Raw genomic sequence first — 26,383 nt, 5'->3', positions numbered from 1 at the left:
TCATTTTTCTGGTTTCCCTCCGTTCTCCTCCTTCCATCGGGCCGTGGCGGATACGGAGATAAGCCAAAGGCGCTTCTCCTCCGCGGCCTCTATCGGGGGCAAAATGCGGACCTTAAAGGGTGCAAAAGGAAGCGGTGGGGAAACTGAGCACGTAAGTGGCAACAAATAACGGCAAAGAGCGGCGGCTCCGGGAGCGAGGGGAAGGCTCAGGGCCCCCAAGGACAAGCTGGGCTTCCACACCCCACGGCCGCTGCCAGGCCGCACCAGGGCTAGTAATGCCACGACACTGTGCCTGCAGCACGGGGCTGCGCAGGCGCACACGAGCCGCTTGGAAAGCAAGGCGCACCGTGGGGCATTCTGGGAGACGTAGTCCCGCCCGCAGCCGGGGCGCCGCGGCCCGGCGGTGATGGCGCCTGGACTCCATGTCCCAGAATGCAGCGGGACCGCCGGGGGGCTGAGGGCGCTTCCCCCATGCCAGGCAGGTCGCCGCTTGGGGAGTCATCTCGCGAGCCCCGACTTCCTGCCTCGCGCGTGTCTTCGGCTCTGAGCCCACAGCGGGGATCCCCGGCGCCGGGTCTTGCCCCCCTTTCCCCCCCGCCCTCCTTTGGCGTGCATCTCCGTGTCCCCGAGCTCTCGGAGTGAGTGAGTGCGCAGGCGCGGCCCCCGGACCCCTTTATTCTGGACTTGGCTTGGGAGGGGGATCGGGGCGGGGCGGGAGCTGAGGTTGGGGCGCGGGACTGGGGGGGCGTTACGCGTGTCTGACGGGGGGGGGGAGAGAGAAGGGCCCCCGTCTGCCCCGGGGTGGGGGGCTTCCGTTCATCCCGCCCGAGGCAGGCCTGCCCTCGGGGGGCTTCCAGTCTGAGGGGAGAAGTCTGGCCGGTCCCGCCCCGGGCCCTGTTCTGGGGGGAAGGTCCAGGCCTGGGGGGGTGGGGCAGAGCCCAGGTCCAGACTAGACTGCAGAGCATGTGGGGGGTAAGAAACCTGGGGTGGGGCTCGGAAGGCCCCCTAGACTTGCTGCCGATCCTGGAAGCTCTAGGAAGCCGGGAGATTCTTCAAGGGGGGCACGAGGGGGTCAGACCTGGGATTCAGGGAGGCCCGTAGCGTGGTGGTGATGAGCTGCTGAGTCCAGATTGCACCCAGGCCGGACTTGCTGTCAGCCCTACAGCTTCTCCCAGAGGTGCTAAGAAAGACGACCCCGCCGTACATATGCAGTGAGCCACAGTGTTTCCCTCTTTAGCCACGAAACCCGAGGAGAATGCTTCGGGCCACCGTGCGAGTCCTGAGCTAGCTCTCTGGCCAGTGCGAGTCTTTGATCCCCGGCCTTTGGCACGCTCAGGTTGTTAGCCAGCTTTTCCTATTTGCTATCTTTGCAGTTGTTGCTACTTTGTATCTGGTTCTGGTTCTACTCATGGCTACTTTGTATCAGTTCCTCTAAAAAGTCTTCTCGGGTGCTTCTGAAAGCGGCCCTGTCATTATTTCTTCAGCACGGAAGTATTCCGGCCCATCCTCATTTGCTTTGTTTTGTTTTTTAGTTTTTGCAAGGCAATGGGGTTAAGTGACTTGCTCAAGGCCACACAGCTACCTAGGTAGTCATGAAGTGTCTGAGGTCGGATTTGAACTCAGGTGCTCCTGACTCCAGGGCCAGTGCTCTATCCACTGCGCCACCTAGCTGCCTCTGGATATGTCTCAAGAAAGAGAATGAGTAACTGGGGGGGATGGTGTTGCCCTCTATAACAGGGAAACAACAGTAAGGGGAGAATTTAGAGAGAAAGATGAGTTCAGATTTGTACATGTGGAGGTTAAGCTGTCTACTGAATATCCATATGGAATGTCTATTAGGCTAAAGCAGACGTGTGAATGGAGGCTCAGAGAGGTTGCCATTATGGAAACAGAGTTGAATTAACTAAAGATGTTCTTTGAATCCATGTGGAAATAGTAGTAAAAGAAGAAAATGTGAAGGCCCAGGAATCTTACTTGGATACCCACAATTAGCAGGTCTGAAAGGGATCTTCCCAAAACAGAGAGACTAGAAGATCAGGGGCTAAGAGTTACAGAGAGGTCCAAGAGGGCTGAGGATGGAGAAAAGATCACAAGACCTTGAATTAAGAGATGACATAGTCATTTTGCAGAGAGTAGTTTCTGTGAACGATGAAGTCAGCGGCCATCCTATAGGGACTGAGAGCAAAGGAGGTGGAGGTACCTCTTGTAGATGGTGTTTTTAGGGAGTTTAACCCAAAGAACTTAGGAGAGAAGGGGAGGATCATTAACAGGGTTAGATGGCTCAAATGACAGTTTTGTGAGGATGGGGAGACAGGAGTATGTTTCTAGTCAGTTGGGAAGCAACCAGGAGGTGTGGAAAGACCAGGGGTTGCTTGGGTATGTAGAGTACTTGCCAAGGAGAAAGGGTAAGCCAGAGCTGAAGGTGATAGGAAGAATTTGGGAGATGGGAGATGGGGCAGAGGTTAGAGGAGGGAGTTCACAGAAGAAGACCTGGTTTTATTGGTAAAATAGAAATCAAGGTTCTCAGTTGAGAGAATCAGGGCAGGGGAAACCACAGGAAGGTTTGGGAGATCCCCTTTGGAGATCAGGATAATAAAGAGCTGATTAGGAAGGTATAAAGGGTTGCCTAGCAGCCAGCAGGGCCTGGAGCTCTATGAAACACCTAAGAGATTTGTGGCCCCCAAATGCTGTCTCATCTTAGTGTTTGCTTTCTTGAAAAGTTCTTGAAGAAGTGAAGTTCAGGTCCACATTGAGTCCTGAGTTAGGCTTGGGTGTTGTGATTGGTTTCCCAGCTTCTCCTTTTGCCTCCATCTTCTCTACCATTAGTACCTAATGATGGTCCTCTGGGGACTAGGTCCAGGGGGGGAAGGTGTTCAACTGAGGGTAGGGATTTGAACCCCAGAATGAAAGTTCCTTAAAAAGAGGTTGTTTTTAAGTCCCCCAGGTCCAGCTTTACTGGGAAATACAGGTGGTGGAGGGATATTCCAGAAACAAGACTGCCTTGAAGACATTCTCCTAGAGCTTCTGTGTCGTACCTGAGGTGGAGAGGCAAGCGCCTGGACAGAGACAACTGGAGGAAAGTCAGAGCAGGGAGAAACAGCAAGGAAGGAGCTGACCATGGAGGACTTGTCTTTCATGTTTGAGGACAGAGGTGAGAATTATTGAGCTATTGAGCTTTTAGTGGATTACTGGAATCCTGCCCCCTGTGGGAGACAGACAAACTAATATCTCATAGTTTTCTGAAGAACTGTTCTAGGAGAGAAGGAATAAATAGAGCACCTAAGCCCAGGTTTTATGTCTCTATTTCTCCTCTGAACCACACAATAGATGTCCACCACAAATTATGGCCTGTTCTGTCAATCACTAAACTTCTGCCTTTGGCAGTTTGGAGTCAAGGGATCTTGAACGATGATCCAGGTCACAGAAGAAAGTAAAATAAACTTTTACTGTTGCTGTTTTTTGTTATTGACAGCTCAGGACAGAGAACTGGGAAAGTTTGTGGGAGGGTGTGCTCATCTTGAGTTTGGGGGTTAACGATGGAAAGATATTCCTGTGGAGGAGCCCAGGCAGGGTTGATCTCCCTCCCCCAGGACTGTTTTCTCTTCCTGCAGCTCATCTCCTTCAAGACCATAGGATAGAGGAAGGAGAGGAGGGAATGATGTCTGGCCCCTGCTCAGCCCAGGTTCTGGTGAGTTCCAGTTTGCTCTCTCTCCCATCAATTCATACCATTGTAAGTGCAATGTATTCATAGATTCTTTTCCTTCTTTTCATTCATTTAAATTGATTCCCTTCCCATCTCTATCCTGAGTATCAGTTTTTCTCCAAGGAAGGCTCCTCCTGTGCTCAGCAATGACACAAAGTGGGTAGCTACTTAGAGTTGGACTATCTTCTTAGGATTGATGAACAGATTTTTGGATGGATGCATAGAGTGTACAAAGGAGATTTTGTTTGTGTGCGTGTATGTTTGTGTGTGTGTGTGTGTGTGTGTGTGTGTGTGTCTGTGTGTGTGTGTCTGTGTCTGTGTCTGTGTCTGTGTTAGTTACTGCAAGTTAATTAGTGGTAAGTTTGGTATGTGACTATAACCTGAGAAGTTGGACTAGATGATCTCAAATTTCCCTTCCGGCTGTTTTTTTTCTTGAAAAGGTTTTTATTGGAATGTTTTCTTTTTATATAATATAGATTTCCCCCCCGTACCTTTCCTTTCCCCATGCCTGCAGCGAGCCTTAGTGTTTAACAAAGAATTTTTTCTCAGAGAATAAACAGATAAAGAGGAGAAAAATAGCAAAAATGATTAATACATTGAAAAGTTCTGACATGGTTTGCAATGTTCCATATTCCTTTGAAGTCTACAAGCTTCATTTTCCACAATTGCTTTCTGGTTTATATTTCTTTCTAGCCTCTCCTCCCCTACCTTTGTATCAGTTCATGTCTTTCTGTGCTTCTCTAAACTCATGATTATTTTTTCTTATAGTACAGTAATATTTCATTTCGTATTTCATTTTGTTCAGTCACTCCCCAATAGATGGGCATTGACTTCATTTCCAATCTTTTGACGGAAGAAAAAGAGCTCCCAGCATTAATATTGAAGTCTATGAGCCCTTTTTATTGTCAATGACTACCTCCTTAGGGAACATCCCTCGCAGTAGAGTCTTTAGAACAAGGAGTTTGGACATTTTAGTCACTTTATTGATTTGATTTTCCAGAATTGTTGTACTCCTCCACATGAACACTGAACATTGAGACTGAATTTCCACAACATTGATCATTCCTATCTTTTGTTCTCATTGCCAGTTTGCTGGCTATGAGGCCTCGGGGTTGTTTTGATTTGTATTTTATGATGTGTTATTTGGACCATTCTTTTATATGGTTGTTAATTACATTCAAACTTTATCTTATTCTGGTTCCCATTTCCACCTCCCTGCCCTTTCTAGGCAGCACAGTAGATTGATAAAAAGTCAGTATAATATAACAATTGGAGGGGGTGGCTAGGTGGCACAGTGGATAGAGCACCGGTCCTGGAGTTAGAAGTACTTGGGTTCCAATTCGGTCTCAGACACTTAATAATTACCTAGCTGTATGGCCTTGGGCAAGCCACTTAACCCCGTTTGCCTTACCAAAAAAAAACATAACAATAGGAGTAAGTAAGACTGAAAATGGGGTTTCTAGGAAGTCACCTACAGACTGTCCCATAGATAAAGGGAGCAGAGCAGTTAACTAAAGTTAACTAAAAACCACATTCTAAGACTTTGAGACAAGTGAGGAAACCCAGCCCCACCCTCTGTAAGGGGCCTCAGTCTTGCTGACTGCCTGTGGTCTGTGGGTATCCTCTAAGCTTCAGACCTCCCCAAGAAGACCAGTAGAAACCCAGAACCAGCTGAGAACTTTGAGATCATGTGGAGATATTAATTAACTGACCCTAAAGTGGCCTGGATTAGAGTGGGTTTGTCCTCTACCAAAACCCTAGAAACTCCTGCTTCTTTCCTCTCATGGATCCATGAGCTCACCCACTCCAGTGCTCAGTTATATGACTGAGCTTCCCCCCTTCACTATTTCCCCCAACCCCATGCTGACTGCCTTCCTCCAGCAACCCCTCCCTGTCCCCATACCCTCTATCTCTACTTTTAGTGCCTTAGTGAAGGCTAAATGAAGCATTCTACCCACTTGCTGCTCTCCTGGTCCTTCTCAGCAAGGATCCAGAGAACTGGGCATATCTGCTCGTCACTCAACCCAGAGTCTCATTATTTGATATATTAATTAGCATTTCATTAATAGATAGTAATTTTTACTTTGAGAGTTGTTCATATTCTTTTTTTTAGGTTTTTTTTTTTTTTGCAGGGCAATGGGGTTAAGTGGCTTGCCCAAGGCCACAGAGCTAAGTAATTATGAAGTGTCTAAGACCGGATTTGAACCCAGTTACTCCTGACTCCAAGGCCGTTGCTTTATCCACTACGCCACCTAGCCGCCCCATGAGTTGTTCATATTCTTTGATAACATATTTGGGAATAACTTTTGTTCTTCCATATTTCTGCTGGTTGACTAAATATCTCGGATTCCAAACTTTTATCTGAGAAATTTATGCTGGCTGCATTTTTTGTTGCAATTGCTTTTTAACCTCATGCAATTATTTTTTTTTAAATGTATTTATGTGTTACATTTTTTTTTTAGGTTTTTGCAAGGTAATGGGGTTAAGTGGCTTGCCCAAGGCCACACAGCTAGGTAATTATTAAGTGTCTGAGACTGGATTTGAACCCAGGTACTCCTGACTCCAGGGCTGGCGCTTTATCCATTGCGCCACCTAGCCGCCCCAACCTCATGCAGTTATAATAATTACTTTTATATTTTTTAATTGCTTTTCTGTCCTTTATTTGGTTAAGAATTCATATTCTGCCATAGCTGTGAGACGTATATGGTCTGCTTCCCCCCTTTTTTATGAATATCTTCAATATTTGGCTTGCATATCTTTTTTGATTTTATTGGCCAATATTTAAGAAGTTGGGTGGTGCCTTTCCAGTTTTCCCATCAGGTAGCAAGGATTTCTTTCCTAAGTAATTTATTTTTCAGTTTGCCATCCTTTAGGTTATGAGTTCTACACTTTCTCTATTTTTACAGCAATACAACTACTATTGATGTTTGCTGCTTTAGAATGTATTGTAAGTGTTGTAAACATTGCTACCCTTAATTCCTATCTTATTTCTCCCTTATTTCCTTTAATTTATTTCTCCAAATGAGTTTTATTGTTTTATCCTGTTCTATAAAGTGTTCCTTTGGTAGTTTGATTGCTGTGTCATTAAAAATATAAATCCTTTACTTAGGTAGCATTGCCATTTATATTATATAGTCACAGGCCAACCATAAACACTAAATATTTATTTTTTTGTTCTTTTCTAAATAGTATTTTTATTTTTCCCAATTACATGTACAGATAGTTTTCATTTTTTTTTTTTTTTAGGTTTTTTGCAAGGCAATTGGGGTTAAGTGGCTTGCCCAAAGCCACACAGCTAGGCAATTATTAAATGTCTGATGCTAGATTTGAACTCAGGTCCTCCTGACTCTAGGGCAGGTAATCTATCCACTGTGCCACCTAGCTGGCCCTCATCATTTATTTTTTAACAAAATTTTTGAGTTACACATTTTTTCTCCACCCTCTTCCATTCCCCTTCTCAAGATGGCAAGCAACTGATATACTCTGTCAATGTAATACTGTATATATCTCTACAACTCTATAAAATTCTCCTTTCTTCCTTACTTCATTCCTTTCTTCCTTTCCCCCTTCCTCCCTCTGTACTTCTTTCCTTCCTATCTTCCTTTCCTTCTTTCCTTCCTACTTTCTTCTTTCATTTTTAGAGCCTGGGTCCTCTTTTATCTCCCAGCCTAAAAGTGCAGGAGCTCCCCAGAGGCCCAGCAGTGATTATAGGCTGACAACACCTAACCCACATTTTTTTGTTTTTTTTTCAAGGCATTAAGGTTAAGTGACTTGCCCAGGGTCATACAGTTAGGTAGCTATTAAGCAGTTGAGGCCATATTTGAACTCGGGCCCTCTTGACTCCTGGGCTAGTACACTATCCACTGTACCACATAGCTGCCTCCCATATTCTTTATTTTATTTTATTTTATTTTAGGTTTTTGCAAGGCAATGGGGTTAAGTGACACACAGCTAAGCAATTAAGTGTCTGAGGCCTGATTTGACCTCAGGTCTTCCTGACTCCAGGGCCAGTGCTCTATTCACTAGAGCACTTAGCTGCCCCCATATTCTTTATTTTAAAGGAACACTTTGACATTGGTTCTGTGCAAGAGTTCATTGTTTTGAAAGCTTGATCTCCAGATATTTTATGTAATTTGAAGTCATTTTGGATGAGATTTCCCCTTCTATTGTTACTTCTTTAGATTTTGTAGTCATTCTATGGGAATTGTTGGTTTTATGGGTATGTTTTGTAGCCTATAACACTGGTGAAGTTAACTGTCTCAATTAGTTTCTTTGCTGATTCTAAGTAAATTAACATGTCATCAACGTTTGAGGATGGTTTTGTTTCCTCTGTGCTTGTTGTACCTTTCATTTCCTCTGCTATTCTTAGGGATATGATAGCTTTTGTATAACTCTCTCAACTAATAGAGGTAAGAATCCCCTGGAGGATATTGAGGTATAAAGGGGGATGGGAACTGTACCAGAGCCCTGAAGTCTGTTCTGAGGAAGAAAAAAATAGACTTTTTCAGTATGGCCCCAAAAGGCAGAACTTGGAAACCACTGAAAAGTTGGTAGGGATGAATGGAGGCAAAGCTGCCAAGAGTCTTCAGAGGGAATGTCTGAGAAGAAACAATCTAATGTTTCCACACATGTTCATTCTCTCCTGGGGATTCTCTCTTTGGGGATTCAGGTCAAAAGGCACAATTTTCTTGAGGGTCAGTTATAAGAATTAAGTTTCCAGGAGGAACCTGAGCAATCCCTGAGGCTAGGATATCCAGTAACTAAATCATTGGGAGGAGTGGTCACTGGTTAAGCAGAAATGTGTTTGAATTAGGAATCAGTGACATTCAGGGACGTGGCTGTGGACTTCACCCAGGAAGAGTGGAGACACCTGGATCCTGCCCAGAGAGACCTGTACAGGTTCGTGATGTTGGAGAACTATGAGAACTTCATCTCCCTAGGTAAGCACAACTGCCTTGGGACTCAGGCTCAGGTCCCTGGAGAGTCTTTGTAGGCTCCCTTGATGCAGATACTTAGCTGGGATTTGGTTTGCCTTGCAAGGATATTCAACACTATACGAGGATGTAAGGAAAGATTCGGTCCTTTATAGAAATCCCAAAGCATCCCTGTGCCAGCCCTGAGTCTAGAAAGTCTCTAATACCAGATCCCTTCAGCCTAAGGGCCTTTTTAATGTCTGAGGGGATTAGGAGATGACTTCTTCCAGAAAGTCTTCCTTCTGCTTCCCTGCTATCCTTGGGTGCCTCGGAGCTCTGTGTTGTAGGGATTCTGTTCTTTCTAGACAGGACACCCCATGAGTCAAGCATTCAGCATGTCTTAGGGCAATGTTGTATCTCCCCACATCCCTCCTTTCAATTCTCACCACCCAGGAAATCCATCCTAAATGCCAGATGAAGCCCAAGAGAGCTACATAGCCTCAGGGAACATCCCAGATCCCTGGTGGGAACACACTGCTGCCCTTCCCTCAGAGTTTCCTGTTGCTCGGAGGCCCAAACAAACTGGTGACTTGCTGTTCTCCTCACACAATATTACTCCAAGGCTTGTGACTCCTATCTACTATATTCTTATATTTTCTTCTTACTTAGATGCTCATGTGACAGTTTTCCTTGATAGAATGTTTGCTCCTTGTAGGCCACAATTATTTCACTTTTTACTTTTCTCTCCCCAGTGTCTCTCATTTTGTTGGCCCATCTGGGAACCTTCAGACACCTGTATCTCAGGGATCATGTGGGGACAGGGCTTGGCTTTTCAGCCTGGAATGGGTAAAATGAGTTCCTTCATTCCCAGACACAGTTAGGTCTGTGATTCATGCTCAAAGATCAAAAGGATCTGTTTCTCATTTTCAAAGTCCCTTCTAATGATTCAGATTAAAATTCCTGCCCCCCTGCCTGTCTACTTTGAATTTCTCCTATGGCTTCCCATTAGCTTATAACTGGGAATCCACTTGTCATTCTGTAAGCCTCCATTTGCTTTGTCCTTGTATCCTGGGGAAGCCCCTCTATGCACCAACCCCCCAGGACTAGTCCATCCTTTCTCCCTACAATGTACTTCCTTGATGAAATGACTTTTCTGGAGTTCCTCAAGTTTAATATGAGGCAACCTATGTGCGCTTGTCAGTGTCTCACCATTGCCAGCAGTGTCATGTTCATATGTGGTAATTCCCTAGCCACTGTTATATTCCAGTCTAATGTAATCCCACAGATTGTTGGGATTACACAGATAGGCCTTTGTTTCCATTGGAAACTGCTGGTCATTAATGGAGATTTCTAATTTTCTGAAGGCAGTCCCAGCCCCTCCTCCATGTAAGTTCACCAGAGATGTTCCCCACAGTGCTCAGAGAGGGGTTTTCTACAGACAGAATCCTTTTTGATTTCGTCAAGATCCACTTGTGGTTGAAGGCTTTCCCATATGGATTATATTCCAATTGTTTCTCCAATACAAATTTGCTGAAGTTCATTACTATTTGACCTTCTGTCAACAGAAGGACTTGAGACAGTCTATGTTCCCAGGGAGATGACATTCTAGAGAGGAAGACAGCACATCAAGGCAAGCTGAAGATCAGAGACCAGGAAGAAGAGCAGGGAGGGAGAGTAGCAGTTCATAGGGGAAAGGCTTCAGGTGAGGACTTGAAGCCTATGGAGAGAAAGCCAAGCTAAGAGAGGTCCTGCAGCTTTCACTGCAGTTTCTATCTGATTTTTTTGTGTTATCTTAATAAAAAAAAATAAGCATCTTGCTTTCTAAGTCAGTATGTAATCCTCAGGGATCATGTCTACTTTGGTGGCCTCTGTTTCTGAGTTTGACACCATTGGTCTTGAGTAGTGGTTTTAAATGCATAAAGTAAAATACTTGGCATTAGAAAGAAAACCAGGTCTGTTAAAATGCAGTCACAATATTAAAAAGAACTACAGCAACAAGAAAAACCTCCAACCAGGTTAACTGATGCCATATTTGAAATCCCTGATAGAGCACCTGCTCATTGTACCTCATTGTAGAAGGGACAGAACAGATGGCCTTGTTGGCTCCAGAATAGTAACTTGTACTTCCTGGAATGCAAAACAGAATATGCTGCAAAGAAAGTTGTTTCTTAGCTTTACCATGAGTAGAAATCAGTTCTTTGTAAGTTTTCTCTACCTATCACTTTGTCATTTCTATGCCTATGTATAGGGCTTCCTGTTTCTAAAACGGATGTTGTCTCCCTGTTGGAGAGAGAGGAAGCCTCATGGAGGCCAGAGGGAGGAGACCCCCCTGGCCCTTGTCATGGTGAGTGAAACCTTCCAGATTATCAGTCTTGTCTCCTGTGATCTTCTCTATCCATTTTTTATTTCCCCATCTATTTTGTGTAATTTGCTCCCAGTTATCTAATTGATTGATTTCATGACCTGTTTTTTTTAATCTACATCATATATCTTCTAGAATTTGTTGTGATCTATAGTGTGAGATGTTGATCTAAGCATAATTTCTTCCTTACTGCTTTCTGATTTTACAGCAGTTTCCAACAGCAAAGCTGTTGGTGGAAGGTCAAATAGTAATGAACTACAGCAAATTTGTATTGGAGAGAAACAATTAGGATGTAATTCATATGGGAAAACCTTCAACCACATGTGGAGCTTGACCAAATTGAAAAAGATTCCTACTGGAGACAATCCCTTTAAATGTAATGAATGTGGGAAAACTTTCAATGCCAGGCAACACCTTATTCAGCATCGGAGAACTCACACTGGAGAGAAACCTTTTGAATGTAATGAATGTTGGAAAACTTTCAATAACAGAGACCACCTTATTCGACATCAGAGAACTCATACTGGAGAGAAACCTTTTAAATGTGATGAATGTGGGAAAGTCTTTAGCCAGAGGGGAAGCCTTATTAGCCACCAGAGAACTCATACTGGAGAGAAACCCTTTCTGTGCAATGAATGTGGAAGAGGCTTTTGTTGGAAAATACATCTCATTTATCATCAGAGAACTCACACTGGAGTCAAACCCTTTGAATGTGATGAATGTGGGAAAGCCTTCCGAGATAGGGGAAGCCTTAATCGTCATAAGACAGTACATACTGGGGTGAAACCCTTTGAATGTGATGAATGTGGGAAAGCCTTCCGAGAGAAGAGCTACCTTAAAAGACATCAGAGGATTCATAGTGGAGTAAAACCCTTTGAATGTAATGAATGTGGCAAAACTTTCAGTCAACCAGAAACTCTTATTCGCCATCAAAGAGTCCATACTGGAGTAAAACCTTTTAATTGTAATGAATGTGGGAAAGGATTCAGGCAGAGGGCACACCTTATTGTCCATAAGAGAACTCACAATCGAGTGAAACCCTTTATATGTAATGAATGTGGGAAAATCTTCAGTAAACTCCAATCCCTTGTATTCCATCAAAGAGTTCATTCTACAGTGAAACCTTTTGAGTGTAATGAATGTGGGAAAAGATTCAGGGAAAGGGCACATCTTGTTGTTCATAAGAGAATTCATACTGGAGTGAAACCCTTTGAATGTAATGAATGTGGGAAAGCCTTCAGTAAAATACAATCCCTTTTTAGCCATCAAAGAGCCCATACTATAGTCAAAAACTTTGAATGTAAAGATTGTGGCAAAGCCTTCTGCAAACAACAATCACTTATTAGCCATCAAAGAGCCCATACTGGTGCGAAACCCTTCAAATGTGATGAATGTGGAAAAGCCTTCCGAGAAAGGGGAAACCTAAAAAGACATGAGAGTATTCATACTGGAGTAAAACCCTTTGAATGTCCTGAATGCGGAAAAGGATTCAGGCAGAGGGTAAACCTTATTGCACATCAGAGAATTCATAGTGGAGTGAAACCCTTTGAATGTAATGAATGTGGGAAAGGCTTCAGAGATAAAGGAAGCCTTAATACACATAAGAGAGTTCATACTGGGGCAAAACCCTTTGAATGTAATGAATGTGGGAAAGGCTTCAGAGACAGAGGAAACCTCAGTACACATAAGAGAGTTCATACTGGATTGAAACCCTTTGAATGCACTGACTGTGGGAAAGCCTTCCACAACAAGAGCCACCTTAAGAGACATCAAAAGATTCATAGTGGATTGAAACCTTTTGAATGTAATGAATGTGGCAAAACTTTTAGTAAACTACAATCCCTTATTTACCATCAAAGAACCCATACTGGAGTAAAACCCTTTGAATGTAATGAATGTGGGAAACACTTCAGAGACAGGGGAACCCTTACTAGACATCAGATGATTCATACTGGCGTGAAACCATTTGAATGTAATGAATGTGGGAAAGCTTTCTACAGGAAAGGACACCTTATTACCCATCAAAGAACTCATACTGGAGAGAAACTCTTTCCATGTAATGAATGTGGAAAATTATTTTCCCAAAAGAGAAGTCTTATTACTCACCAGAGAATTCATACTGGAGAAAAACCTTTTGCATGTAACAACTGTGAAAAATCATTTACTCGAAGAGCAAACCTTAACATCCATCAGAGGACCCATATCTAAAAAAAACCTTTGGCATGTTTGAAAGGTGAAAAAAAACTTCGGCCAGAGGAAATATCTTATTGCACATGAGAGTATCCAAACTGTAGAGAAATCTTTTGAATGTAACTAATGTGGGAAAACTTTTAGCGGAAAGGAATTCTTTATTAGACATAAAAGAAATCATACTCTAGTGAAATGTATTGAAGGGGATAAATACAAAGAGCAGCATAAAATGAGTCAAATCAATTTGTCCAGTGGAGTATTCTAGATTTCCATGCTTATTTCTGTACTGTTTAACGTATTTCTCAATTACCTAGCTGTCATCCTTATTAGACTTATAGATGACCCAAAGCTGAGAGCCACAGTTAACACTGCATGACAGGCAGCATATAAAAAGATCTTGACAAGCTGGAATCTTGGGTTAAAATATGAAATTCAATAGAGATAAATGTAAATACTAAAAGTTCCAAATTTTGGAAAAAGACAATATTAAAAATCACTCAGTAGAAAAAACAAAACATTTACTAATGTTTGATTTTACTATGGATTTTACATGATGGATACCAAATAAACCAAATTTCATACATTTTAATAGAGGAAATAACATGTAAATATATATACACACAAGATACAGTATGGATTTGGAAGGCAATCTTACTAGCTGGGAGAATAGGGAAGGCATCCTTCAGTAGGATGGAATTTGGGCTAAGTCTTGGAGGAATCCAGGGAAGGTCAAAGGAAGGAAGGAAGAGAGAATATTTCAAGAACTGACAAAGGGAGAGATGGCATGTTGTGTTCTATGAATAGCAAGCTGACCAGTGTATGTGGCCCATCAATGGTGTAGGAAGGAGCTGTGTTCTGAAGTATGTTAAATGTTAAATCAGGGATTTTGTTTTTGATCCTAGAGGTAATAGGGAACTTCGGGATTCTATTGACTGTGGAGAAGTGACATCATCAGACCTAAAATTTAAGAAAATCCTTTTAATCCCTTTGACAGCTACCTGAAGGTTGGATGGAAACAGGAATAGAATTGAAGCAGGGAGACCAATTTGAAGGCTAATTGATTTGTTCAGGCATGGGGTGATGGTTTAGTGATCTTTTTTCTTATCTCTAGAAAAGCTGTCAATAAAACATAAAAAAACAATGTTCTGCCTTCAGGAATAACTGAGTTTTAAAACATTCACACACTATAATTTTCATAGTAAAGTAAATGTAGTAGAGTGACAAGGAGTTAATGAACAAAGATTTATTTTTATAATATGTCTGTAAGTGAGAGGGGTAAGAGAAAGGCAATAGGAACTAAGGATATGATCAGGAATGGCTTCATTTAGAAGGTTGATAACACTTAGCTATTTAATCCTGATAGGTGGAGGCGAGGAGGGGGTTGATTTTGTAAGAATGGAGCAGCATATGTAAGAGTACTGAGGCCGATTTGGATGGACTATAATTCAGATGGAGGTGAATAATAAGGAAAAAGACTAGAAAAATACTTTGGGGACAATGTGAAGGATATTAAATTCCAAAAAGACATGTTATTCTGGAGCTAACAGGGAACATAGACTTTTTGAGTAGGAGAGAGGCATAGTCTTATACCTAAGGACAATCACATAGTCAACTGAGTGAAGGAAGAATTAGAGAAGGGAGATAATTTGAGCCAGTAGTACCAATTAGGAAATTATTGCAACTGCAAAGTTAGCGGTAATGTCAAATCAAAGATTTTGCTGAATTAGGGTGCAATCTGTGGGAGTGAAGAGAAAGGTGTGTTTGGAAGATATATGGACATGATAATAAGTGTTTGATTTGTGGCCTAGGTTTTAAGGACATTATTAAACTGTGGAATGACTAGGATGGTGGGAGACCTTAAATTTGTTTTATATAAAGATTAACTGAGGAAACTGGATGCTTGACCTGGAGAAGAGAGGATATTGGGGGAAAAATTAAAGCTTGCCTCAAGAATTGGAAGATCTGGGGGGCAACTAGGTGGCATATTGGGTAGAGCACCAGCTTGAAGTCAGGAGGACCTGAGTTCAAATTTGACCTGAGACACTTAATAATTACCTAACTATGTGACATTGGGCAAGTCACTGAACCCCACTGCCTTGCAAAAAAAACCTCAGAGAAACCAAGAATTAGAAGATCTATCAAGAGGAAGAGGGATTTGATTTGTTCTGCTGGCCCCAGGGGATAAAACTGGGAAAGATGGGCACAAATTACAGAGAGATACATTTCAGTTCATTGCAAGGAAAGATAGCCTGTCTAAGGGGATTGGGCTGCTCTAGGATATAGCAGGTTCCCTCATTGGGATATAGTAAATGAAACTTCAATTAGTTCATCAGAGGTTTCTTAAGCTCTTGCTGTCTTCCAAAGGATAAGGCTAGGTATTAGAGACAAACAGGAAAGAGTGTCTTCCTTCAAAGGTCTTTCATTCTATTAGGAGGAAGCAATATGTCTATTGAAATGGTGTGCAGTAAGAGACAGCTAGGTGGTGTAGTGGATAAAGCACCAGCCCTGGAGTCAGGAGTACCTGGGTTCAAATCTGGTCTCAGACACTTAAGAATTACCTAGCTGTGTGGCCTTGGGCAAGCCACTTAACCCCGTTTGCCTTACAAAAACCTAAAGAAAACAAAGAAAGAAAGAAATGGTGTGCAGCAAAGGGGCATCCTAGGGGATGAGTTGATGCACAGATAATTGGCACTTCCTTTCATGGGACAGTGGTAGTGTTGATTTGATTATTGAAGAAAGATGAAGAGGTAGAAAGACTGTTGATTGACATAGTGAGTGCCTGTACAAGGTATGAAGAGCTATATGGTTGGATGGTATGGCCCTCATTAGTTTATAGTTTGTCAGCTGAATTTGAAGCTCATTGATTACCAGTCACCAAAGTGGGAGTTTAGAACTTGGTGTGTTAACTTCTTAAGGAAATAGAAACTTCTTCTGGCTGTTCAGTATGGAGGTGCTGTTTCAAGTGGGGAGAAACTATCAGCAGCAATGCAGAAGGATAGAAGAGTGGACGGGATGTAATGGCTGACCTGGGCCTGCTAGATAGGAAAGGGTTGGTTGGATTTCCAGCTCATTTCCTCCAGTGGCAGAAGCAACATCCAAGCTAAGCTACTTTCCCCTAAAAAACAGTGAAACAATCAAGATTTACTTAGTTCAGGGGACAGTTGACATAACTTCACTCTCTGCTAAAGAGAAGATCTAGTCAAGAAGTCAAAGCTTTTCGTTTTTGAAGGACCCATTGTTTCCAGGGGGTGAAAATGCCCTTTGAGGGGGCACTTCTCTCTATTAATGCCAAGGGAACTTCATCCATCCTCACCAATACTTTGTCAAATTATTTTTCCCATGCTGTTGTCTCATTTTGTTTCACTCTACAGCCTGAATGATGGACCAGCCTGAGTCATGGTTGGTCCTATACTTAGAGACATAACCAGTTTAAGAAGGGAAAGACAATTATATTGAGATGCCATCATTCCAAAATTGGAAGGTCCTCACCACCTGAGAGAGAATTCCTTTTTACAGCATTCTCTTCACCCAGCTTTGCTTGACTAGGATCTGAGATTTAAAGCTGAAAGGGAACTTGGAGGTTCAGTCAACCTGTTCATTTTACAGAAAAGAAAAATGAGGAATGAGGCCTCCAGAAGTGAAGCAATTTGTCTGGTGCCACAGAGGAAGTGTGAGGCAGGCTTTGGACCCAATCTGCTCTAGGGCCAATACTCTAGGTATTCATCATATGATATGCTGAGAGTTTAAGAAAAACACAACAGACTGAAGCTGGAGAGGAAGAATCAAGAGCCAAGGCATCTAAAATCAAAAAAATGTGGGCATTTCCTCCCCTAGTGCTGATCCCCATCAATCCATGATTGCCATTCCAGTGACATTCTTTTCCATGACACTAAATATGCCACAGAGCAGTGTGTCCTTCTTGGCTCTTTCCTAGGTTCCTCCTAACATCTTGAGGTTTTCATTTTGTGTGTATAAATGGGCTTGTAAATAAATTTAAGCATTTAAATATTATCTCATAACCCTGTCAGTTGTTCAAGTATCTTTTTAAGTACAACCAAGGGGTAGTGTTTTCCTTTATTATTAAGTGGGTCTGTACTCAAACTGTACTCTTTGAATACAATCTTTTTTGGCTATGGGGTCTTCTTCAGAAGAAACTGAGGAGAAACCTTTTCTCCTCTTCAAATGAGAAGATATTTACTTATGTTTCCTGGAAAAAAATAAGGAAGCTAGGTGCAGTGGATAGAGCACTGGCCCTGGAGTCAGGAGAACCTGAGTTCAAATCCAGCCTCAGACACTTAATAATTACTTAGTTGTGTGACCTTGAGTAAGTCGTTTAACCCCATTGCCTTGCAACCCCCCCCAAAAAAAAACTAAAAAATTTCCTGGAAAAAAGAATCCTCTTTCCCCTCTCATTTCTATAACATATCTGTTCCTAAGAAACAAGATTCCAGATAAGGTGGGTATATTCCACCTTTATAGACATCAGTTCTGAAATTTTGGAATTTTGTAAATCTTAACACAATATTTTTGAGAAAAATCAAGGGAAACAGTTGAGGACTTGTTTAAATCTGAGGGCCCTCACTGAACATTAAAAGAGGCATCATCATAAATTAACCAATGGAATAGAAATTTCTTGTCAGTCATTTCAGCTGGGTCTGCCTCTTCATGATCCCATCAGGACTTAGCAAGGATGCTGGAACGGTTTGCCATTTCATTTTCCAGGTCATTTTACAGATGAGGAAACTAAGGCCAATGGGGCTATTTAAATGATTTGCCCAGGGTCAGACAGCTAGTATCGGAGGCCAGATTTGAACTCAGAGAATCTTTTCTGACTTCAAGTCCAGCACACTAAGGTCTCAAGAGAGTAAAACTATGTTTTACAACATATTTTTAAAGACTCTTGATAAAGTATGGAAAAGGCCAATGAATTGAATTTTCATGAAGTTAGATATTCTGTAGTTTGTTGGATCCCCCCAAATTAAAATAGAAATGTTGAAGAATGGCTGGACAAATAGTCATTTTATGGAAGCACTTAGTATTCCAACCATGCCTCATCAAACCACCAAAGATTAAAAATGGCCAGACTAAAAATTAAGCTTTAGTCTATCAAAGATTGAGAAAAGGGGCGGCTAGGTGGTGCAATGGATAGAGCACCGGCCTTGGAGTCAGGAGGACCTGGGTTCAAATCCAACCTCAAACACTTAATAATTACCTAGCCGTGTGGCCTTGGGCAAGCCACTTAACCCCATTGCCTTGAAAAAAAAAAGATTGAGAAAAGCTTAAATTTATTGTGCTGTTGTGATGACTTAAATCTGTCCTTGTATTTTACATGAATTTTAACTTTATAAAATAAACAAGTTTAGCAATATGTACATTATTCTAGAAAACTGTTACAACTCAGAAAGTAAAAGTAAAAATGGGCAGCTCTAAGTGGCACAGTATATAGAGTCAGCCATGTTGTTAAGATGACTTGATTTCAAATTCAGCCTTAGATGTTTTAGTAGCTGTATGACCTGGACCAAGTCATTTAACCCTGTTAACTCAGGTATGTTGGCCAAGAGAAACCCACTCACTGAATTGTTCACCACTGAATATGCAACAAAAAAAACGTAAAATTATTGATGAATCGTCATTCACTGATTTGGGATTGTTCCTTCTTTGACCATTCTAGGTAGAAAAGAGTTTCTTGTGCTGCTTAATACATTTTCTCTCATTTTTCAAAAGTCTTGTAATAACTCTTTCACAGACAACAGCCCTTTGTTGGAAGGACTTTTGGGGGTAATTGACTGTTCTTTCTGAACTGTTGTTTGTGATGCTTTATTTACTTTGGGTGATGAACTTTTTCTTATCTGGGTATCCTCTGGGAGAAGTGGATGCAGACAGCCCCCCTCCCCAACCTATTGTACTAGGATATATGGCAAGGAGACTCTATAAGTGCAGTTGTGGTCTCCAGACTGATGATGACTTGGGAGAATTACTTGAACTGGAAGTCATGTTTTCTATAGTGCTGAGGACTTGGGTTGTCCAGAGTTCTTTTCTCCTCTACTTTCTTCAGTGACCTTTGATCTAGAGGTTGGCAAGATGGTGACCTGAGGTCAGGAGGGCATGGAAATTAAAGGGTATGCTGGTTCATTTTGTAACTGGGTGTTAACAAATTCACTGTGTTGCCAGGAAGATCTGTCCTTTCTACCTTCCCACAGCACCCTCTGGTCTGAGACCCCTCCTTCCACTCAGGGTGAACCACCCTCCTGTGCAGGAGTCTCCCTAGACTCCATCATTCAATTTGCTGGCAGCTTTTTCCTCCCTGCCTGGATTCCTACAGTACCTTGGTCCTTCCTCATGTGCCACACCCTGAACAGCCCAGGCCTGTTCTGCTCTGGTGCTGGTCCTTTATGTCAGGTCTACCCTAGAATTTCTGGTGATGCATCGGTAAGCACATATGCAATTTTAAATGAGACATGGACCCTTCCCTCAAGAAACTTAGCTATTCTTTCATTTTAAAGAAATAAATTACAAATTGGTGTAGAAAACCTACTACTTCCTAGAAAAGAAGCAACAAATTTCTAACCTTATTATAACTCCTGTTTGTTAAGTAGAAGACAGATAACAGGACATTATGCACAAAACAAGTTACTCATAATTAATGAAATGTGGCAGAGTAAAAACAAAAAAGGTTAAAATAAGTGAGCAAGGGAAGAATATGAACTTTGAACTGGGATTATTTGTAAAAAACAAAAGTATGCTGTATTCACATTTTGTTCTCATGGAGATAAGCAAAGCAAACTTGTAAAGCGGAAGTATGAAAATAACCCACTAATAAGTTTAAGAAAATTACCTTACCAAGAACTCAGAACAGCTGTTAATGAAGCAAAGAGGATCCTTTATTGTAATGTTCTTAAAAATGGGTGACCCCCCCCCAAAAATGGGCATACTTAGGGCACAAAATCATAGCCTTTTATCCCGTCTAGAAACACAAGTCCCTCACATGTCTACAATTGGCTGGGTATTGCAGGATCAAAGGCCTATCCAAGTGCATAATTCTCTCCTCACATGGGTCCTCCTTCCTCATCAAATATTCCTTTCTTCACAATTTTGTACAGGCCCTTAGGTTCTTCTGCTCTTACTTGAAAATATAACACAAATAAGTTAATCTGATACTGCCAATTTATTTATTAATTCACCCCAAATTCTAATTTTAATTGTTTCTTGTTTTCCTGTTGTAAATTTATCTACTTCTTATGTAAGTATATCCACTTTTTATCAGGAGAAGCAGATTCCTTTCTTTATGACTTCCCTCATCCTTCCTATTATACATCAATCCATTAAATAGTTTTCTCTATCCTCCCTATCCTTTTATCTATAAAAGAGCCTCCTTTCTTCAATTTCTCATAACTGATGTAGAAATGAAAATTAATCAGTTGTTACATAAGTACCTTACTAGACTCTGGCTTTTAGGATAAGAAATTACTATTTGACAAAAACTTCTGGGAAAACTGGAAAGCAATATGGTAAATATTAGTCATACATTAATATCTCACATGCTATACCAAGATATGGTCAAAATGGGTACAGGATTTAGGCAGAAGGTGTGATACCATAAACCAAGTAGGAGAACAAGGAATAGTCTATCTGTCGGATCTAAGGAATGGGAAGAATTTTATGACCATAGATAGTGATCATAATAAATTACAAAATGGATAATTTTGATTATGTTAAAATTCATGTTTTTGCAAAAATAAAACCAATGCAACTAAGATTAGAAGCAATGGAGAAAAACGGGAAACAATTTTCATAGCTAGTGTGTGAAAATTCTCTATACTAAAATATTTAGAGAATTAAGGCAAATTTATAAGAATGTCATTAAATTGATAAATAAAAGGATATGAACTAGTAGTTTTCAGATGAAGAAATAAAAACTACCATCATATTAAAAAATGCTCCAAATCACCAATTAGAAAATGCAAATTTAAACAACTCTGAGGTGCTACCTCATACCTGTCATTTTGGTTAACATGACAAAAAAAGATAAATGAGAATTGTAGGAGAGGATGTAGGAAAACTGATACTAATTCACTCTTGATGGAGTTATGAACTGATCCAACCAATCTGGAGAACAATTTGGAACTCTACCCAAAGAGAAATAAAAATTCATCCTTAGGGGGTGGCTAGGTGGTGCAGTGGATAGAGCACTGGCCTTGGAGTCAGAAGTACCTGAGTTCAAATGTGGCCTCAGACACTTAATAATTACCTAGCTGTGTGGCCTTGGGGCAAGCCACTTAACCCCATTGCCTTGAAAAATCTAAAAACAATAAAACAAAAACAAAAAGAATTCGTCCTCTTTGATCCAAGAAAACCATGACTAAATCCATATTTCAGAGATCTTATCAAAGGGGAAAAAATTCATATGTACAAAAATATTGCAGTTCTTTGTAATAGCAAAGAATTGGAAATTGAGGGAATACCTATCAGTTGGAGAATGGCTAAACAAGTTATGATTTATGAATGCTATGGAGTTCTGTAAGAAATCTTGAATAGGGGGCCAGCTGGGTGGTGTAGTGGGTAGAGCACTGGCCTTGGAGTCAGGAGGACCTGAGTTCAAATTCGGCCTCAGACACTTAATTGCCTAGCTATGTGACCTTGGGCAAATCACTTAACTATTGCCTTAAAGTTAAAAAAAAAAAAGAAAAGTCTTGAGTGGCTGCAATTCATAAAAGCCTAGGAAGACTTCTAGGAACTGATTGATCAGATCTAGGAGGACATCCTACACAGTGTCAGCAACATTTTAAGTCATGTCCATCAGTTATGGACTCAGAGTAGCAGGAATTTTGAAGGCTCATTCATCAGGTAAGCCATGAGCTCCTTCTAACTCCCTCATCTTGCCTAAGGGAACCCTTGCAACCCTCTCCTGGGCCTACCTCCCACTCACCCCAGCCACTTCAGAAGTCAAGACTAATTTGAGAGGTAAGACTACATCTCAGGCACTTCCCTTCCACCATTCCAGAATACCCAGGCTGCTCCTTTCCAAAATCGTAGCTAAATGAGGAACTGCCTTAAAACAGAGAAATGGAATTGGGATGCCACTTTCTCTGTTTAAACTGAAACTAAATGACTCGGCAGATGCAGACACCTCCTGAGTAAGGTCTTAGGCATAGCCACTGGACCACTTTGGGGATCTTCCCCTCTCCTAGGACTCATCTTCATGGGGACCTTAAATTCCAAGAATTCCCCAGGTACTCCAATGTGATGTGTGTATGAAATTATGAAATAGATCCCCAACTCAAGCCTAAACAACTTGTCTTTCTTTCCACTGTACAGTGGCCTCAATATAAATTGGATAATGGGGAGGCATGGCCATCTGAGGGAACTTTTGATTATACCAGCCTCACTGACCTAAACAACCTGTGTCAGAGGCTAGGCAAATGGAGTGAGATTCCATGTGTTCAGCTGTTTTTTGAACTAAGACAGCTCCCCTTTCTTTGCAAATCCATCTCCACAATTCTGCATCAACCAGAACCTCCCAAAACTTGTACATCAGCTACCTCAGCCCCTTCCACTACTCCTCCAGAGATCCTCTGGGAGATGCCTTCCTTTCCATCCCACTCTGCTTTCCGCCTAATGCTCCTCCTCCTCTACCTGACTCCACCTCAGGGCTTTCACCTAGAGGCCACAATATCCATTCTTCTTCCTACTGTCTCAGAATTTACCATCTTCAACCACCACAACTGCTCCCCCTTTTTCACCTCCTCTTCAGGCTCCTCTTCATCCTTGTTGTGTCCTCCCTCTTTGTGAAGTGTCGGACCCCAAGGGCAAACTTATCAGGGTCCATGTCCCATTCTCTTTTGTCAACCTCAGTCACACTGAAAACCGGTTGGTTCCTATTCTACTGATCCCTCTCAGTTTTCTAGAGAATTTCATTATCTTAATGTATCCTATGACCTGACCTGGGGAGACCTTTACACTATTATTTCCACTTATATGACTGATGAGAAGGAAAAGGTCTAGGAAAGCAGCACAGGCTCATGCAGACATGTTAAATAGAATCGCACAGAAAATCCCATAGGGACTTCCCTCACAAAGACCTAAATGGGACTATGAAAGTTTCCAAGATTTACATGCTAGGGATGGCATAATTGCTTGCCTGATGACTGGCCTGCAAACTCTAGCTCAGAAACCTGTCAGCTTTGATAAAGTTAAGGAGGTTTCTCAGGGCCCCAATGAAAACCCCCACAACCTTCCTTAACAGACTTAAAGATGCCACTACCAAATATACTAATGTTAATTCTGAATCTCCTGAGGGAATTATTTTCCTAATATCCACTTCGTTTCTCGGTCAGCCCCTGAAAGCCACAGAAAACTAAAGAAGCTGGAGGCTGGCTCCCCAGATACCTAGAGGAGACTTGGTCAATGTGGTCTTTTTGGTCTTTAATAATCAGGATGAAAAGAAAGCTACATCCCAGACCAAATTTCGCCAGATGTTAGCCTCTGCCATTAATGGGTCCCATGACCCCCAAAGGGCACTTAACAATGGTAATCCCAGAGGTGACTGTTTTAAATGTGGTAGGTTAGGACATTGGGCAATTCAATGCCCAAATCCTAGACCCTGTCCAAGCCTTGCCCAAGGTGTGGCAGAAAAGGATACTGGAAGTAGGGCTGCACCTCTCTTCCTGGAAAGGGAGACCTTGGTTGATTCCTAATAATCTTCCTCCTCTCTTGGGTTTGGCCATAGATGACTGACATTGCCCAGGATCTGCCTTTGCCCTTGAACCCATCTTGCAAAGAGAACCTTGGGAAACTCTACAAGTGGCAGGTAAGGCAACATTTTTTCTCCTAGACATGGGGGGCTACCTTTTTGGTCCTGCCAGAATATAAAGGATCCACAAAGAACTTATTATTTCAATTATGGGGATTGAGGGACTCACCTCTAATCCTCTAAATCCTCCTCTTTTACCCTGTTCTTTTGGATCTTCCACTTTTATTCATTTCTTTCTTAGATCCTTAGGACCTAGGTTGTCCTATACCTATATTGGGCAGGGATATCCTTTCCCATTTAAAGGCTCAGTTCTTTATTCCTTCTCTTCAGCAACCATACAAAGATCCTATGGTTATTTTCCTTCTCTCATTTTCTGATTCTCCCACTACTCTCTCATTTCTCCCCCTCACACTCCTGTCCTGAAGTCCTCCCTGATCCTCTCATATCCCTTCCCTCAGATTTCCAACACTCCCTTCCCAGACCCTAATGATAACTGGTTCATCGATGGGAGTTCCTCAGTGGTAAATAGATAGCAGGGTATGCCATGGTATCTGTACATAGATCTCCCATTGAGTCCAGCCCTCTTCCTCCACAAACTTCTTCAGAGAGCATAACTCATTGTCTTAATTCAAGCTCAAACTCTAGCAAAACAGAAACCTATTAACATCTACACAGATTGCCAATATGCTTTTTATTTTTATATTCTCATGCCTCTAAATTGGCAAAGAGATTTCCTACTTCTCAAGGCTCTCCTTTAACTAATGCTAACCTAATCCTTAAACTTCTCTTTGCCCCATCCTCCTCCTCTCCTTTTGTGGCGATCCACTTTAAGGGCCATCAGGGTATGTCCATCTCTGTGGCAACTGGTAATGAGAAGACTGACTAGGCAGCCAAACAGGCTGCATGCCAACCTAATATACACCTTCAATTAGTTACCTTGCCTTCCCTGAATCCAGAATATACACTGGATGAAAAACAAGCCCACCTCTCCAAAGGGGCGATGTGGCAAGGACCCTGGCTAACTCAGAATGGCCATCTTCCTTCTCCTTCCCCAAAAGCAAGCAGGCACCTTTCTCTGTCACTTTCATGACTACCTCCATGTAGAACATAAACCCTTCCTACAATTTCTGTGCCTAATGCTTAGTATTTCTACTTTCTATGACACCTTCCTGAACCTTAGCAAAGATTGTTGATAACCTCCCCTCAAGAGTCCCCCCCTTCTTACCCAACCCATCAAGCCCATGGGCATGTCCCCAGCCAAGACCCATGACAGGTTTAGCCCTTGTGGATTCTCTCTTACTTTGGCACTGGGAAAGGATTGAGTTTGCTCACCTTTTCTCTCTCCATCTTGGTGCATGCTTGAGAGGAGATGGGATCTTCTTCCTCTGTGGGAACACTGCCTACCTATGTCTAACCAGCAACTGGACAGGTATTTGTTCCCTTCTCTAACCTCTCACCCCACAATGAGGTGACCCCTGACAACCAGTCCTTTTCTGTCACCCTCAAGACACACGCAAGGTACTGAAGAGCTCCTGTGCTCATCCCTTTCTTAGAGATTATAGGCCTCCTTTCTGGTGTGGCCATGGGTGGGGGGGGCAGGAGGTGGCATTATAACTTTTCTAATTAGTTTCAACAGCTATCACAAGACCTTCAGGAAAGTATTGATGATATAGCCAAAAGCCTACAAGTCCAAGTTCAACTGGATTCCCTAACTGCTGTAACCTTACAAAACAGATGGACTCGGACCAATGACAGCCAAGAAGGGAGGCCGCTCTTTCTTCCTGGACGGAGAATGCTGCTTCTGTGTTAGCCAGTCTGGATTGGTTTGGGATGCTGCTAAAAATCTGGCTGATAGAGCCTCAGGTATTGGGGGGAAAATCAGTGGACGCGTGGTCCAGTCGGTTTCAGTCTTCCTTCCCATAGTGACCCACTAACCATGTTGCGCTCTTCTCAGGTCCTCCTTTGTTTGGGGTGCTTAGCACCTTCATCCCCGAGGCAGCGAGCGCTGCCCCATCCGCGATGCTTCAGGGCACTTGAGGCACAAGGCTGCCAACAGTTCCATCCTTTACCCTGTGATGTGCCTGATGACGTCATCGCCCACTCAGCTACAAGTGGCTCCGGAAGAACTGACCTCCGACCCCAACAGTAAAATTAAAACAGAGGCTGGAATGTGGGGTCCAGACCTGAGTTTCCTTGTTGCCTGCTTCAGCCCCTGATTATTCTTTCCTAAGGACTTCATAGAAATGCCAAACAATGTACAGTCTCCCTTGGTGAACCCCAAACAAAACACATGCTCCATGGAGACCCCATGGGCCATACCACCCCGCCTCCTCTATCCAATACCCTGTCAAAGCCTGGCTCCCCTTGGACTTGACCATCCTTTCTTCAATAAACAGCTTTACATGTATAGCCATCTTCCTTTTCACTGAGGGGTCGCCTTTTGACATGTCACTATTTTTGCGTGT

At 42.3% G+C, this 26,383-nt stretch overlaps 2 protein-coding genes across 4 annotated transcripts in view; both read left to right on the top strand.

Moving 5' to 3' along the window:
- The window catches only part of LOC141489095 (uncharacterized), a 72,557-nt gene extending 48,839 nt beyond the window's left edge, over window positions 1–23,718 (top strand). Inside the window, exon 8 of the mRNA XM_074189747.1 lies at window positions 11,419–23,718. Within this exon, the coding sequence (XP_074045848.1) occupies window positions 11,419–13,186 (1,768 nt within the window). The 3' untranslated portion in view covers window positions 13,187–23,718. The remainder of the gene's footprint in view (window positions 1–11,418) is intronic.
- Window positions 462–26,383, top strand: LOC141489094 (KRAB domain-containing protein 4-like). 3 transcript variants are annotated; one of them, XR_012468892.1, is made up of 8 exons: window positions 462–638; window positions 2,937–3,151; window positions 3,612–3,688; window positions 8,517–8,643; window positions 10,865–10,960; window positions 23,895–23,975; window positions 25,546–25,781; window positions 25,873–26,383. XR_012468892.1 is itself a non-coding variant. In XM_074189746.1 (6 exons), the coding sequence occupies exons 2-6, from the start codon at window positions 3,118–3,120 to the stop codon at window positions 23,900–23,902; spliced, it is 342 nt and encodes a 113-aa protein (XP_074045847.1). In that variant the 5' UTR covers window positions 462–638; window positions 2,937–3,117; the 3' UTR covers window positions 23,903–24,054. The 3 variants fall into 3 exon arrangements, 1 of the variants encoding a protein (XP_074045847.1); XR_012468893.1 differs by having other exon boundaries at window positions 25,653–25,781; window positions 25,873–26,380; XM_074189746.1 differs by lacking the exons at window positions 25,546–25,781; window positions 25,873–26,383 and having other exon boundaries at window positions 23,895–24,054.

The sequence above is a fragment of the Macrotis lagotis genome, chromosome 5, assembly GCF_037893015.1.
Source record: "Macrotis lagotis isolate mMagLag1 chromosome 5, bilby.v1.9.chrom.fasta, whole genome shotgun sequence".
NCBI lineage: Eukaryota > Metazoa > Chordata > Mammalia > Peramelemorphia > Peramelidae > Macrotis > Macrotis lagotis.
This window is presented reverse-complemented; position numbering and strand designations above follow the sequence as displayed.